The sequence below is a fragment of the Pelmatolapia mariae genome, linkage group LG7 (genome assembly GCF_036321145.2).
Source record: "Pelmatolapia mariae isolate MD_Pm_ZW linkage group LG7, Pm_UMD_F_2, whole genome shotgun sequence".
NCBI lineage: Eukaryota > Metazoa > Chordata > Actinopteri > Cichliformes > Cichlidae > Pelmatolapia > Pelmatolapia mariae.
The window spans coordinates 57,005,622-57,020,152 of record NC_086233.1 but is presented as its reverse complement, the minus strand read 5'-3'; the positions used below and the strand labels follow the sequence as shown (position 1 = coordinate 57,020,152).

At 41.4% G+C, this 14,531-nt stretch overlaps 1 protein-coding gene across 5 annotated transcripts; it reads left to right on the top strand.

Moving 5' to 3' along the window:
* Window positions 1-166: 166 nt before the first annotated feature.
* plekhg7 (pleckstrin homology domain containing, family G (with RhoGef domain) member 7) lies at window positions 167-14,230 on the top strand. Of its 5 annotated transcripts, none has more exons than XM_063479922.1 (17): window positions 167-412; window positions 950-1,732; window positions 2,420-2,442; window positions 4,695-4,813; window positions 5,995-6,035; window positions 6,403-6,504; window positions 6,905-7,054; window positions 7,317-7,412; window positions 7,728-7,826; window positions 9,120-9,233; window positions 9,633-9,807; window positions 10,807-10,922; window positions 12,640-12,727; window positions 12,822-12,901; window positions 13,022-13,166; window positions 13,368-13,465; window positions 13,941-14,230. In XM_063479922.1, exons 2-17 carry the CDS (start codon window positions 1,061-1,063, stop codon window positions 14,049-14,051), a joined length of 2,229 nt encoding a protein of 742 aa, XP_063335992.1. In that variant the 5' UTR covers window positions 167-412; window positions 950-1,060; the 3' UTR covers window positions 14,052-14,230. The 5 variants fall into 5 exon arrangements, with proteins under 5 accessions (XP_063335992.1, XP_063335991.1, XP_065327464.1 ...); XM_063479921.1 differs by having other exon boundaries at window positions 947-1,732; XM_065471392.1 differs by having other exon boundaries at window positions 167-421.
* The last annotated feature ends 301 nt before the right edge of the window (window positions 14,231-14,531 follow it).

Sequence of the window (14,531 nt, the reverse complement as noted above, 5' to 3'; positions counted from 1 at the left end):
ACAATAATACATCCACAGTTGTGGTCTATATCCTTACACTTACCAAAAAGTTGAGGCATCTGAATGAACTGCGCATGTTACAGAGGTAGGTGGCAATAATTTAACACGAGGTGTACTAGTGAGGCAAACGCTGACCGGGTGGCTTCGTGTAACTTGTGTGTGACATACTGGGCTGGAGAGAGAGAGCGCAGAGCAGAGCAGTCGCACCTTTCACAGCTCTGAACAATGAAACGCTCCACTCCCTCCTTCACTTCTCTCTACACGGACCAGCAGTAGGAGCTCCACTCTGGAGGAACAAATAAGAAATAACTTAATATTCGGCCTTGTATCCAGACATCCAGCAGGACTCCCCTCGGTCAGCCTTCACCGCGAGCTGTCGGTCCGAGTGGTCGCGAGGCACCGGAGGATGAAAGTAAACCAGGCTTGTTAATTTTTTCCCTCTTTCGACGCATGTGCGGTCTCACTCTTCACGTTAACGCGTTTATTTATTAAGATAAATCGTTGATGTGGTTAAATCGATACTTTTTTGTCTTTATTCCCTTAACCTTTGTCCGCTCGTGGACGTGCCGAGTTAACTGCTCTTTCGGCTCTGAGTAAACAGTGAAAGGCAGTGTTGTAGTACATTAGGACAACGGAATAGTAAAAAGGAGAAAGGCTACATCAATATGCAAAAGCAGGAGCAGATGGTAACCTGAGTCAGTAGCGGTAGTGCAAGGTGCATGGCCTCTTTAGCGCCACATTGCCAAGACCTCTATTGCCACACTGTGCTGTGACTCTGCTGTTGGATATGTGAGCTACTCCATCTGTATCGTAAACTATATAAACACACGATGTATTTTCAGGGCTTCTTTAGTGCCAGCTGACCTTTTAAAACTAATTTTTGGATATAGGCTTGTGCCTGGTTTCATTTGCTTTTTTCTAATGACTAACTCGCATCTTTTCCCAGCAGAATCAGGAGAAGTAAAGCGATGTGAACAGTGACTGGAATGCAGGATTATCATCTGAGCTCGAGTGGAAGGAGAAAAAAAATCAGACTATAAGATTACACCTTTCCTGATCTATGCAGCCCTACAATGCCTTTGAGGTTACAATGTCTTCTCTAAAGCACGTCATTCTGCAGGATAAGGACACGGACAATGAACAGAAGCTGGACTGGAGCTACATTGAATGGGCTGAAAATGAAGTTGTCACAACAGGTGTGGCGGATGCTGAGACGCAAACGGACTCGCCATCTTTTCAGCACAAAGAGAGCCAGACCAGTAACCCAGTCATAATGCACATAGATCTCAAACGGACACACTCCAAAATGAGACATTTGTCTTTGGTAAACCCAGACAACTCGGCTCCACCTTTCTTTCAGTTTGACCGCCAGGCTCCTGGACGTATCTCCACATCTCCCACCTTGAGGAGGATGAGGAGCACCCGACGTCCTCAGATAGATTTTAGAGAGCCTCACAGGATGGGGAGCACCCAGGAAGAGCCATCATCTGCAAGCACGGGATCCCCCATAAGTCCCCTGTCACCAGGACACCGAGTAAATTCACCTCTTGCAGCGAGCCCACTCTCTGACGGGGAGGCCGATCATCAGCCAGTGTCATCCTCAGGCCAACAGCAAAGCAGATCGCATAGATCAAAGACTTTTGACAACAGTATCACTTCTGTGGAACAAGAATGTCACAGTGCTCATCCTTTTCTCATTAAAGACAATGGATTTCCTGAGGATGAAGTTCAGGTGAGCTTTTACCACGTATTTGTAAATTTAGTGTTTGCATATTTACTCAGGAAAAAGACGATTTTTCATAACCTTCACACCAACCTCTTCCCCATCACCACACATAAATTTCCTGTAATCTAATGCAGATTTTTTTTCTTTTTTGGCAAAGTCTAAAAATTAAATGGTTACACATTCCTTCCTTGAGGAAAACCTTCATTCCCTCAATCGGCCTTGCCTCCCGCAGTGGTCACTCACAATGCAAGCTTTTGACAGCAAATGAATCAGCAGTTACATGCACTGACAGCTCTGACCAAGCCCACTGCCTGGAGAGCCCTGGGAAGTGCTCTCCTCGGGCCCCTATTCACCGCAGTCAGCAGTCACCTAATAATGGAGGGGTCAGTGAGCGATGGAAAAAGATAATGGGGAGATCTATTCATCAGCTCACGGTATTCAAGCGAGCCGATCCTCAATAGAGCACCGGCATTCTCCTCCAATATCAGAGGCTTTTGAATGCAAGCGACCACTTAAAATACTGATTCAAATTTGAATGTCTTTGAAAGTGATATAGTGGTGTTGTTAGCGGCAGGAGGTCTGTGAACCCTCTGCTTGGTCCTGACTGTGGAGCGAGACAGTGTCGATGTGGCGTGTAGTATAACTGCTGATTTGGAAAGATGAGGTCACTAACAAAGTTCTTTTTTCTTACAGGAGAAGGAACCCTGCCATGATAGGTAAGTGTACCTTGGACTGTTTTGCATGTTGTCTGTGTTACCCTGTCGTAAAACTCTTCCTGGAACGGATACAGCTGTCACATATGGTTTCTTTTTTTGTTTTTGTCCTTCTGTTTCACCCGCTCACAAAAACAACCCAAAATCCGAGCTACAACAGGTCAGAGTGCCTCTGAGTTGTGTGCTCTCTTGGTGCTTGAGAGCAAGCGAGGATGATTGGACCTTTGCTTTGAGGATCCCTATTGTGCACTCATTGTCACTCGTGTCTTTGTTAATGCTTCATAAGCTTGGTGGGTTAAGTTTTGAGAGTCCTATGGTTATGTATGGGCTAGACAAACGCTCATTAAGGCTGTTTTCCCTTACTGCCGCCCACACCCCTCCTAATAGGCGTCCAGGCTCTTCCCCTCACCGGATAATTAGGCAGCTATTGTCCCTGTAATTACACCCTGGCACTGTGCCTCTTACAGTGACCGGGCCTTTGCGAGCCTTGGTTGGGACAGTCTTGTTTGGGAGCATCATTATTTCTCTTGTTATGCATGAACAAAGCAGCCATTTTTACAAGTGCTCTCTGTAGCAGAGAGGCGGACAAAGAGAAAGCTTTCTGAGCTGCCACAAACCAACAGGATGTCATTGTGAGGATGCTGTGGAATGAACTGCAAGGCGACACTGGCCTGGTATGAAGAGGTAATCGTACCTTTCGTGCCACATGTCCCCTACATTGCTCAGGTGCTACTGCCGACTGTTATCTGTCTCTCTGTTCAGCATCTTTACATTGATCTGGATGTGGGTGTCGTATCAGTTTACCAGGAAGAAAAAGGCCCATCCAGTGAGAGCGAAGAACAGTTGGTGCTTTCACAGTTGAACAAAAGTGTCCTAGAGGAAAAACGTACCAGGTTACCCCCGCTCAGTTGTAGACTGACTTATCCTCCAAGTGTACGAGTTGGCCCTGCAGCCATGTGGCCTACGTGTGCACTCGAATTAGTCTCGTAGGGTACTTTTGCAACTGTGCAGGCACAGCAGCAAGAATGCAGGTCCTGTGTGAGGGGATGTGTTTTGCCGTGAGGGGAAGAACACTTCCTCCTTCAATCTAATGAAGAAGTTTTACATAAATTGTTCCTGCATTTTCTTCCCCTTGCTTTTACTTCTGCTCCACTGTATTGTATTGTCAATCTAAACAGGGGCATTAGCCCTCATCTGTCAGTCACACTTCCTTATGGTTTTTAGCCACATTGTGTGTTGCTGTTATCTGCCCTTAATCTGTTACTTTCATTACTACTGATTCCTGCTTAAATTGTCCTTTTTGAAGTCAAAGGCACTAAAATATTTAAAAGCCAAACCGCAGAGTGTTGACGTGGGTCACTGATCGCTTGTCGATCAGTGTCAGCGTGTTCAAAGTGAGCCTTAGCTTTAGCAGAACCAGCTCGTCTGGCTACTTTGTGTCCTTTTTTATGGCTGTATGCAGTCATGTTTAATGACTGCAGTTGTCTATTTAGCATTGGGACGGTTTAATGTCATGCTGTCACCAATCAAGTTCTTCCTTTTGGGCTTTTACAACAAATGAAAACATTTCCATGGCCGTGCCCTTTCTAGATATTTAGCCTGCGTATTCCAGGGTCAGCTTCCATTGCTTATGAAGATTTATCACTGGGCTTTTAGTTTTTAATTTCAACATGTGAACGTCCATTTTTGCTTTCAGCAGTAATCCCAGAAGTGCAGCAGCAGCAGAGGATAAGTCAAAACACTTGAGAACAGTGGCCGTTTAAGCCCTGCCTGAGGCTGAGAGGCAGGCCTGTGTTTTTCCAGCCACAGCCATGCCTCAGTTACTAACTATGAAAAGCAGACCAAGCGGATTATAACTGGCACATATTGACAGCTTGCCTCCTTCCACACAAATAGGGCGATCCATTAACAAGCATCTATCCACGGATAATCAGACACATAACACTTATCCTATGTTAATCGCCGGGTTGCTGCACAATGCGGATGGTATTTCAGTGGTATCCCAACAATGTAAAACCACAAGTAGGAATTCTGTAATTTCCTGTTGCTTGTATGATTTCCATTCTTTTAGAATATAATACACTTACAATGGAGTAATAATCATTCAACTGTAAATTTCTGATGTCTGATGAGCTTTTCTTCTTAGTATGAAGAACTAGTTTTTGGTTTCTTTGGTTGTTTTGTCTTTTCTTTGTTTGCGTATTTGGATTTTTTTCCATCTTAAATTGTCCACCTGTCCGCTTTTGTGTCCTCAGGCTTTATCAGAGGAGACGGAGCTCCGTTGTCGTGAGTTTGCCCGGCTTGGATGTTTCTCCAGGAGATCTTTTCGTGTCCAATGGAGCAGCTGACTTACTAAATGACTCAAACTTCACAGGTACCTCTGTCAGTCCCAGCAGATTGCAGTCTGCCCTCTGTTTAGGTGATGCTTGCTCATGAACTAGTATGTGTCTGTTATTGAGTCAATATGTCTATTGTTGTAATGCTTCACAGCAAAATGAACTTCCTGCTTCCTGCTTGGTTGTATCGTGTCCTTTCTTGTTGTTATGGTGATCGACTCAAATGTGTGCACAACAGTTAGATTTTTTTTTCAGTTTACTTACTGAATTTCCATGAACTTTTTATTTTTAGACGTGGGACTCACCAGGCACGCCACCATACAATATCATCGCAATTTTTAGGCATGCGATATCCTGAGTATCTGCTAATTACATCCGTGCCTGTTTTATCCAGTAACACAAAGATAAAGTTATCTCACTTCACTTATGTCTTTTGGCTGCAAAATGAGGTTGCTAAGCATACCAACACCATCAATAAAACCTCCCATAAATGTTACCCTAATGCCGAGTCAATCTGCTAATCACTTTGATATCAATTAAGTTTGCTCGGCTAACGCTATGTCAGATGATGGTGCATGAGATGAGCCTTCCTGTTTATAGTATTCTCAGACTATTTAAATTTATGACTAAATTATATTTATTTGGTATTCCTGTTTAGATGCAAGTAAAAATACTACGAAAATACTGCAAAATGTTTTTCCCCTACCATTATTGATTACTGAAATACTTGAAAGCTACTTTGACTAAATGTTTAATTTAGTACTTTAATAAAAGTTTGTTTTTTAGCTGAATTTCAAACCTCAAACTAAGTTCATTAATGACTATAATTACTTTTTTATAATGAAGTTAATGGTTTTATAGCGTTAAATTTATTCAAAGTCAAGATTATTGTAAGTTACATCTTATTTTATTATTACATCTTTACTAAAAGTGTGGTTTATAACTTTATCTACACACCTATAAAACAGACAGACTAGAGATAATCTGTAGAAAGTGCTATATAGAGTTATGAATAGACATCAGTCTAGTGTTGTTGTGTCATAAAGGGAGCATTATTTGTATTTCTAGAATTTAAAAAAGCAAAAGGACAGAATTTGTGGTGGTCACTTTACAAAAAATAAAAGATTTTTTTGACATTTTCAGTAAGCTGTGATTGGCACTGTCATGTGCGTATAACTTAAAATGCTCACGCTTCTTTTCACTGTCACAACTTTTACAGATACCAAGAAGTCAAAGTGGCCTTTTTCGAGGCGTAGTACGGTAAGTGCATTTGTATTTCTGCTAGTCATCGATGTGTGTGACTGGTGCCAGTGGCGTGCTTGTAATTTGTTTTGATGTACTTTGTTTTAGGAGTGAGCAGTTGGTTTGGACATTGTTCTCTGACCCACTTCCCAAAGCAGATTAGTGTGTTTCCTCTTATCCCTTTTGGCCCACACAGCTTTTTGTAATTGGTCAACACTTGAAATGCAGAACTTGAGCCAAACTTGTTAATTTAGTTTTTGAAACTGCTGGGTTGTTATGTGAACAGATATTAACAACAATTAGGCACACACCCTTTTTTCTTGGCTAGTGCACAGCCCTAAAAATCTGCCTAATGTGTTGCCTAATTTTTTTTTTTTCCTTTCAGAGTAAAGGCAAGCCGCAGACATGCACGGTTTCAGATATTGAGAAATATCTCTCTACTACACAGATTCAAGACTGGAGAAACTCGGAGCTTCAGAGATATAAGGCAAGAAATGAGCTCTATTAGCTGCTGTTTGTTTTGTAAATCATCGTGTTGGTTCTGTACGTTCAGTGACTTTGTGATCCAGGCTTAGCGATCCAGATTCCCAAGTCAAATACAACTCAGTGTTTGCCAGATGACTCAGAAATGAGAAGATGACAGTTACATGGAAGCTCCTACAATGTTTGAATGACACAGACTGTGTAAGCACCAGAATTTCTAGGCAGTGACTACACAAGTCAACCTGTATATGTACACAAACAAACACTGATGTACTCCTGAATCTATAATAGTGGCATTTGGAAATTTACAGCCATAAAATAAACATGTTTGCTGAGATTTCTGTGGAGGATGCAGCCTTTACTTTCAGTTATAGCTTCTTGTCTTTTTGTGTATCTGTGAGCAGGACTACTCTCTGGCTGAGTTCCTGCAAGACCAGTCTTCCCAGGTCAGTGCTTCCTCTGACCCTCAGGGCTTCAAGAGACAAGAGACCATCTGGGAGCTCTTCACCAGCGAGTGTGTTTACTTCATGGATCAACTCATGGTTCTCAAAGAGGTGACTCTTTCCCTACAGAGCCTCACAATGCACACATACACACAATCACAGAAACACACACAGGATCACAAATAAATAGACCAAACCCAAATGAAACTGAACACCTGCTTCTTTGTATTCTTCTCACTGAATTCCCGCCTTTGGAGTTCGTGTAAAAGTCTCTTTGGATTTTCCCGTCTTTCCAGCACTGGATTTGAAATTTAATGCTGGCATGAGAGAGACCTTGAACCTATTCTCTTTCTGCTTTGTTTGTGCCTCTCAGGTGTTTTCGGCTACGCTCACAAACCTGCAGTTGACAAACTGCCTGACTGATATTGACTCATGGAGGCTGTTTGCGAATCTCAATGAGCTTTGCCTGGTGAGAAATGATGCAAATCATTTGCATGAGGAGTTTATGTAAATAATTTTTAACAACAGTTGCTTTCATATCCTTAAAACAACATGGTTTTGTGTCACATCAACATAAGGTTACTATGAAAGAGCTAATGATGAGTCGTTACAGCTGTATTATTTTAAAATGCTAGCTTTTTATTTAAATCTTATTTAATGGTCAGCAAAAAATAATGTGGTGTAAAAAACCTTTGTTAACAATTATCTTAACATAATACCTCGGTGATATTATAAAAATGTCACATGGCCCTGTGGTGACATTTAACACTGTTTTCTGCTCCAGGTGAGCTCAGGTTTCCTAAAGAGCCTCCTCCGCGTTATCAAGAACATGTTGGAGATTACTGAGGGTGGCAGTCCCACCCTGCTGGATCTGCTGGGGAAGGCAAGTTTGATTCACATTTGGACTCTGTGACAGCAGTGTTCACTAGTCCACTGATAAGACAATCAAAATAGATAGAAAAAGTATGAATGATATGCTCATCTGGATTAATTATTATATAATCCTCAAAGTATTTTCATAAACAGCTTTTTTTTTTCAAAGACTTGAAAAATAGCTGCATAGTTTGAATTTATTAACCTTAAGCTCTTATTTGGGAAGCATTCTTATTTTCTTCTAGCTATTAAGGATCAGCTGGACTTGATATAATGTGCAGAAAAGCCAAAATGTAATATTCTCGTACAGTTGAGGTCAAACATTTAAGTACACTGATCATTTTTTGGTAATTTTGGGCTTTTATGATTTCTTTGGACTGTTCATTTTCCAGGGTAGGCTGATTGTATAGCATATATCTTTAATGACTTCAAAAACAAGAACTGGGTACATAAATTGGACTTTATTTTGGATTTTCTCTAATCCACACAGGATTAAAAATACACATACAGATATTTAATCGCTCGTCAGGGTGGAATTAGAGTTCATTTAAATTGCTTGGTTTGTTGGCACATACCTGGCCTTTAAGCATAGCCACATGAGAGGAATTTGTTTAGAATGTTCAAGAACAACTTAGGAACCACCGAGGCTCCAGCCTGCTATGAACTGGTAACTGCACAAGCGTTTTACATCACCATGGACTGAGAGAAGCTCCTGCTCTAAAATTGACACCTTCAAGCTTGACTAGATTTCTAGCTGCCCACATGGACAAACCACATTCCACACAGTCTTATAGTCCAATAATCAAGCATGCCCGGGAAAGTGTCCCCTTAATTCAGATGTTTTTATGAGAACACAAATACACAGCTGACTTTACTTTTTTAGAAAAGAGGACGGCCATCACGATGCTCTTACTGACCAAATTTAGCACGCTTGCATTTAAACTGTACTTTGAAATCTAAGTATGTGCTTTGTTATTATCTGTTCCATCTTCCTTTCTCTCATGACAAGAGCGTGTTGAAAATATGGCATCTTCAAAGCTCGCTGAGAAGGGAAAAGGTTACCTAACTCTAGTTAAAATTACATAAAATTATTAAAAGTTTAACAGAAACATCACAGGACAATCTTAGACGCATGTATGCCATTACAAACACACACTGGACCTTTTTGTGTGTGCATGTGTGCATGTGTGCATGCGGCATCCTCTTTGTGCTTTTTTACGATATGTTTATCTGCAGCTTAACAGCTGATGCGACCCAGCAGCCTGTATCCCAGTGTTTGTCTAACACTACTGTCTGCTGGCAGGCTTTCCAGGAGAGCATATGCCACTGCCTGCAGACGTATTGCCTCAACTACTCCACGGCTCTTCTGTATCTGGACAGTCTGAAGCCCAGAGAGGACTTTGGGACTTACGTGAAGGTACAGGAGAGGTCTTACTGGTGTGTGTCTGTGTGTGTGTGAGCGTGCCAGTCAGCACAGTGGGAAGGACGCTGTGTACCATGACAATGCAGCAGGTGTTGTGTGCCAATGTGAGAGAGGACTCACAGGAGCATTGGTGCCCAAATAGCAAACAATCAGCTCAGTGTCACAGCGGCCTGCCAATGGGAGGAATGTCACCGTTTGTACCTTGTGTAACTTTCCCTGTCATCATGCTGGCGTGCTTGCTGGGACTGTCATTGTGTTTTGGTCTTACACGTAATTTCTTCTCACAGGCATTTCACTGCCCATCTTCTCCCTCCTTCCCTAGTCCTTTCAAACATTTGACCTCACTCGTTCTGTCACTGTACCCATTCTTTGTCCCTCCTTTTTTCTCCTCAGTGGTGTGAGAGGAGCGAGCAGTGCCGAAGGCTTCACCTGCGTGACCTGCTGGTGGCACCGCTGCAGAGGCTAACTCGATACCCGCTGCTGTTGCGGAATATCGCAAAAAGATGTCAGAAGGAGGACGAAACCCGAGGGCTGGAACTTATAGCAGAACAAGTGGACAAATCGATATGTGAGCACTGAATTCGAAAATTCCCTTCTGTTATCAAAATGCTCTCCTTTTGATACAGATTTCGGCTGACCTCATTAGGAGACTCTGCTTGGCTAAATAAGCTTTTACTGTTTCAGTCCTGCTAAATTAAAGCACTCTGCACAGGTCTTGTCACCTTGCAAAATGAATGTTTTGAGTCAGGCGTCTGAGTAATGTTAATCAGCTGATCATGACTCATGTGTTTCTTCAGCACGCCTCTTGAGGTGTTTGCCTCCTGGTGGTTTACCAACATATCTAGATAGAAGGGCTTTTTAAGTGGACGTAAGTCTGTCAACATAAACAGGCCAGCTAGTATCAGTGCCTGTCAGCACACAGGTTGCATGCTTTGGATATCAGCCAGGAGGCCTTGACCATTTATTTTTCACTGCAAGCCTCTGCTTGCAGACCTGTTTTGGCGGTTTATTATATAACTGGAAGGACAGGCTGTGGGAAATGTTCTGCAGCCGTTCAACTCAATGTCATGTTGCCGTGTTGAACAAATAACCGTACCAAACGAAACAGCTCGGGGTTCAGAAATCTTTAATTAAACCCTGTCCCATAACCATTAAAAAGGTGTGTTTTACCACACCTTTTAAAAGGTTATGATTGTGTAAAGCGTAGGTGACAATGAGTATTGTAATCACAGCTAGGATGTGTAGACCAAAGTCCTCTGTGGGTGTGGGGGATATTTACTGTAAAAGCAGAGACAGCTGAAATCTCTCACGATATGGTCACGCCCACGTATGGCATCATTGTATAGCATTGTAAATGAAGGTAATCAAGTTCATTATCCACTTTGGTACATTATAAAAATGCATATTTTACGTAGGTGTATGTTACGTAAAATAAAAGGTATAGGAAATGTAGCAGGAGTTTTGTGTGACGTGTCAGACATGAATGAAGTTGCCAGTGATCAATTTGAGTCTGAGGACCCGTTTTTGTCCTTAATGACATTCAGTCGCCTGTCTTCTCTGTTTACAGGTGATTTAGAAGGAAAGGTCAAATGGCTGGATAACTACCAGAAAGTGAAACAGTTGAGAGATGCCCTGGTTTGGCTGCCTGTATGGGAGAGGGACAAGCGTGCTTTCATCCCTGAGGTCTGTCCTGTGTTTGTGTATATATTGCTATTTGGGTGTGTTTGTGTCTTCAGGAACTGTGTTGAAAGAGCAAAGTGTCACACAGATGTGCCAACACTTTATCCTCCAGTGCCTGATTATCATCAAATAAACTGATCAAATTATCAGAAAATCAGATCTGAAAAGCACTGAATAGCAGTATTTAGAGTTTTACAGTTAACCAAAGTTTTTTACAGTGCACTGTGTCATTTGCTAGTAGTTCAGTGTCACATCTTTAAATATTAGCTTCAATTTGAATGGGAGGATGACAGCAGCACTATTCTTCTTCTTCTTCTTCTTTTTACAAGACAGTGTTTCTTCCCTGTCATTGTAGGTGGATTAACACTTCTGTTTGAATTCTCTTCATCTGTAGTTATTTTATCTTCACTTTCTCTCCTCTCTGCCGTACATGTGGCAAGGGAACGGGCTTTGCATACAGAGTGAAACAGAAAGAGTAGCAAACACTTGGTGTAAGTGAGAGCAGTGAAAAGAAGACAGTTAATTTTCTTTTTTTGGATAGCTTGATTTCATAGCACTTATACTAAGATAATAAGTCTGTCATCCAGGTGCAGAGCACACTGTGAAACAGAAAGACTCAGACACCAGAGGAGAGAAACTTGCATGTGTGTAAATGCACTTATTTTTTTCCCTTTTGTTTTAATGGGACCAGTCCACCCAACAGTTGTATGGGGAAAGAGCTTCTGCTGTGAAACCACCTCCCAGTTTGTATTTGGAAGACAGATACCTTCTAAAGTGATTAAAACATTCCTTTTTGATAAAACTTATAGTTGCTGCTCGATCAGGTGACCCTGAAACACCTTTTAGTTTTGCTGCTACAGACTTCTGGGAGATTTCCTGTCATACACTGTGACGCGTTCTCACAAATTTGTGTTTTGTCCTGTCAGTTTTTTCTCTTCTCTTTCTCCTCACCGTGAACCAGTTCCTTGATAGCTGCCCCTCTGTGAGCCTGGTTCTGATCCGGAGGTTTCTTCTTGTTAACAGAAAGCTTTTCCTAAGTGCCTGCTCGTAGGGGGACTGTATAATTGTTGTAGTCTTTGCTTTTACATTGTAAGTTATATAGTAAAGTATAAATTGCCTTGAGGAGGACTATTGTGATATGGTGCTATATAAACAAACCTGAACTGAAGTGAACACAGATAGCAGTGGTAGAGAGCTGCGATGTGTAAGTCATACATGTAAATGACTTGTTGCATATAAGTATTGTGAGCATTTAACTATCGTCAGTGCTGACAATACTTATTTGCATCCGTGGTACTGGTAGTGTCAGCATGTAACCGTAGTTAAATGTGACCACAGTTTTGAACATTTAGTTCTTTCCACCATTGTCATCTGTTTATGTGAACATGTTTGTGATTGTGTGCTACCTGTTTGCAGCAGCTACCTCTAGCTCTCACATAGACAGCTCATCTGGATTTGAAATACCGAAGATGCATCTTAAATTAGACACGAGTGACTTGCTCTTTCGCTATCATGCGCATACCTATTTATTAATCCAATGGTATGCAGTTAAGACGTGCTATGCTTAAAGTGATATGTACATGTTACTAGTAGAGGGCCAGGGTGTTCATTCAGAAGCCAACATGCTGAGTTGCTGTCAGATTAATGGAAAGACCGATGTGTCTGAAAAGCGCTAAAAGGTGAAAATGTTTTCTAATGTGACTCGCTGCTTTTCTTTCAGAATCTGAAACATCTTCTGAAGGCTGTCACACTGGATAATCTGATTTCTCACAGGAGTCTGCTGCACGAAGGGAAACTCGTCCTCACAGGTGTGTCAGCTGGCATAAATCCAACACATTTCACACGCTTCCTGCTTCGAATTGACTAAAAACTTTACGCCGTCTTTCTGTGGTTAATTCCCAGAGAACGCAAAGCTCATAGAGGTCTATATGTTCCTCTTTGATGAATTCTTGCTGATTACAAAGATAAAGAGAAACAAGAAGGTGGGTCACTCTTTAACCTTTCCTCACTCTAACCTAGGCTAGTGATAGATATTTAGTGCAAGGATGCCTTAACTACATATCCCTCATAACTTCATATAAATGTCCTGACATCCTGTGCAGAGGTCCATAGGTCCAGAGCAGAATCCTCTGAAAAACCTGGAGCTGGATCAGATGCTGAAGGAGGGATGCACCTTCACGGTTCTCGACCAGCCAATCTCTCTGGATCGACTCCAACTTAGAAACATCGATCAACTTAATGCCTCCTGTAAGTAAAATTGTTAAGATTCAACTAATTGAGTTTTCTAGCTCTAAACCCATTTTTAATAGAACACATGTTTGTAGCACATCGTAGCAAAGCAGTCAACAGAATCAAAATATCCTTCTAGGTCACGTCTCTCTGTTTATGTTTGCATACCATGTGGTGCATTGGTGTTATTAAATGAAAGCATTTGTACTTTCTTGACAGCATCGGGGTTGCCTCATTCTTTCATAGTAATGCACCAGAACCGCTACCAACAGTGTATTGGTGCATTCATCCTGCAAGCTGCGTCAGAGGCTGTCAAGGTAGATCAATTCAACTGTGAATACCTGAAATGTTTCCAAAGAGAGCATGCAGGACACAGATCACATTATGTTCAGAAGGACAATGTGTCATAAGTTTATCCAAACATTTCTGCCTTGTGCAAAACATCAGTGCAAGATGTGAACTCTACAGAGCCCTAAAAGTGAAGCTAAAATAATTAAAATGATTTCTAAATTCAGTTTGTATGCATGTCTGTTCAGATTTATTTATAGTAAAAATTCATAGCTAGACATTTAATCTTTTTAAAGGTTTCTGTTATTTTGGTTTAGATGAACAATGTATAGGAAAATAAAAATACATTTCTGTATTGTTTAATCTTACTTGTGTGAAGCTGTTTAGGACAGCTTACAGCAACAAACATTGCAAAGAAATAATAAGCTATACAATTTATAATATTATCAGTTATTCAAACTGGTAAATCTGATATTTCTCTTTTAAACATTTTTTCCCCACCAGAGAGTATGGATGTCAAAGATAGAGGGCGCAGTGACGGCGCTGCTGAAGCAGGACTCTCAGCAGGCGCGAGTAAAGAGCTCCTCACTGTGGCTGGAGTCTTCACAGATATGACCCATCAAGCAGAACTAGAAGCCATGTGAAAAAGTTTCTACTGTTAATGTGCACTTCACTGCCCCCTGATGTCTTGTAAATGACTGCACTAGCACTAGGATGATTTTGTAAACTGTTTGCCTGTGAAGGCAGCTGCTACAGTAGTGTAAAATAAACATCTCATTATGTAGTAAAACGTTGGGTTTAGCGTTCCACACATCATTTCATGCAGTTTTTAAATTGTCTGTGAGCTATTGATCACTTCTGATGTTTCATAGTGCTTCATACAGTACTGTGCAAAAGTCTTCAGCCACCCCTAATTATTTAATATTTTAAAAATAGGATATAGGTGCATTCTAAAGAGCTTGAAAGTTTAGTATGACCACTGCAGCTTGATCTCTTAGGCACGCTTTTTGTAACTTCTTACAGTCCTTCAGGAACAGTTCTCCAGGCTTCTTGAAGGACATTCAAGGCTCTTCTTGGGATGTTTCTCACTTTTGT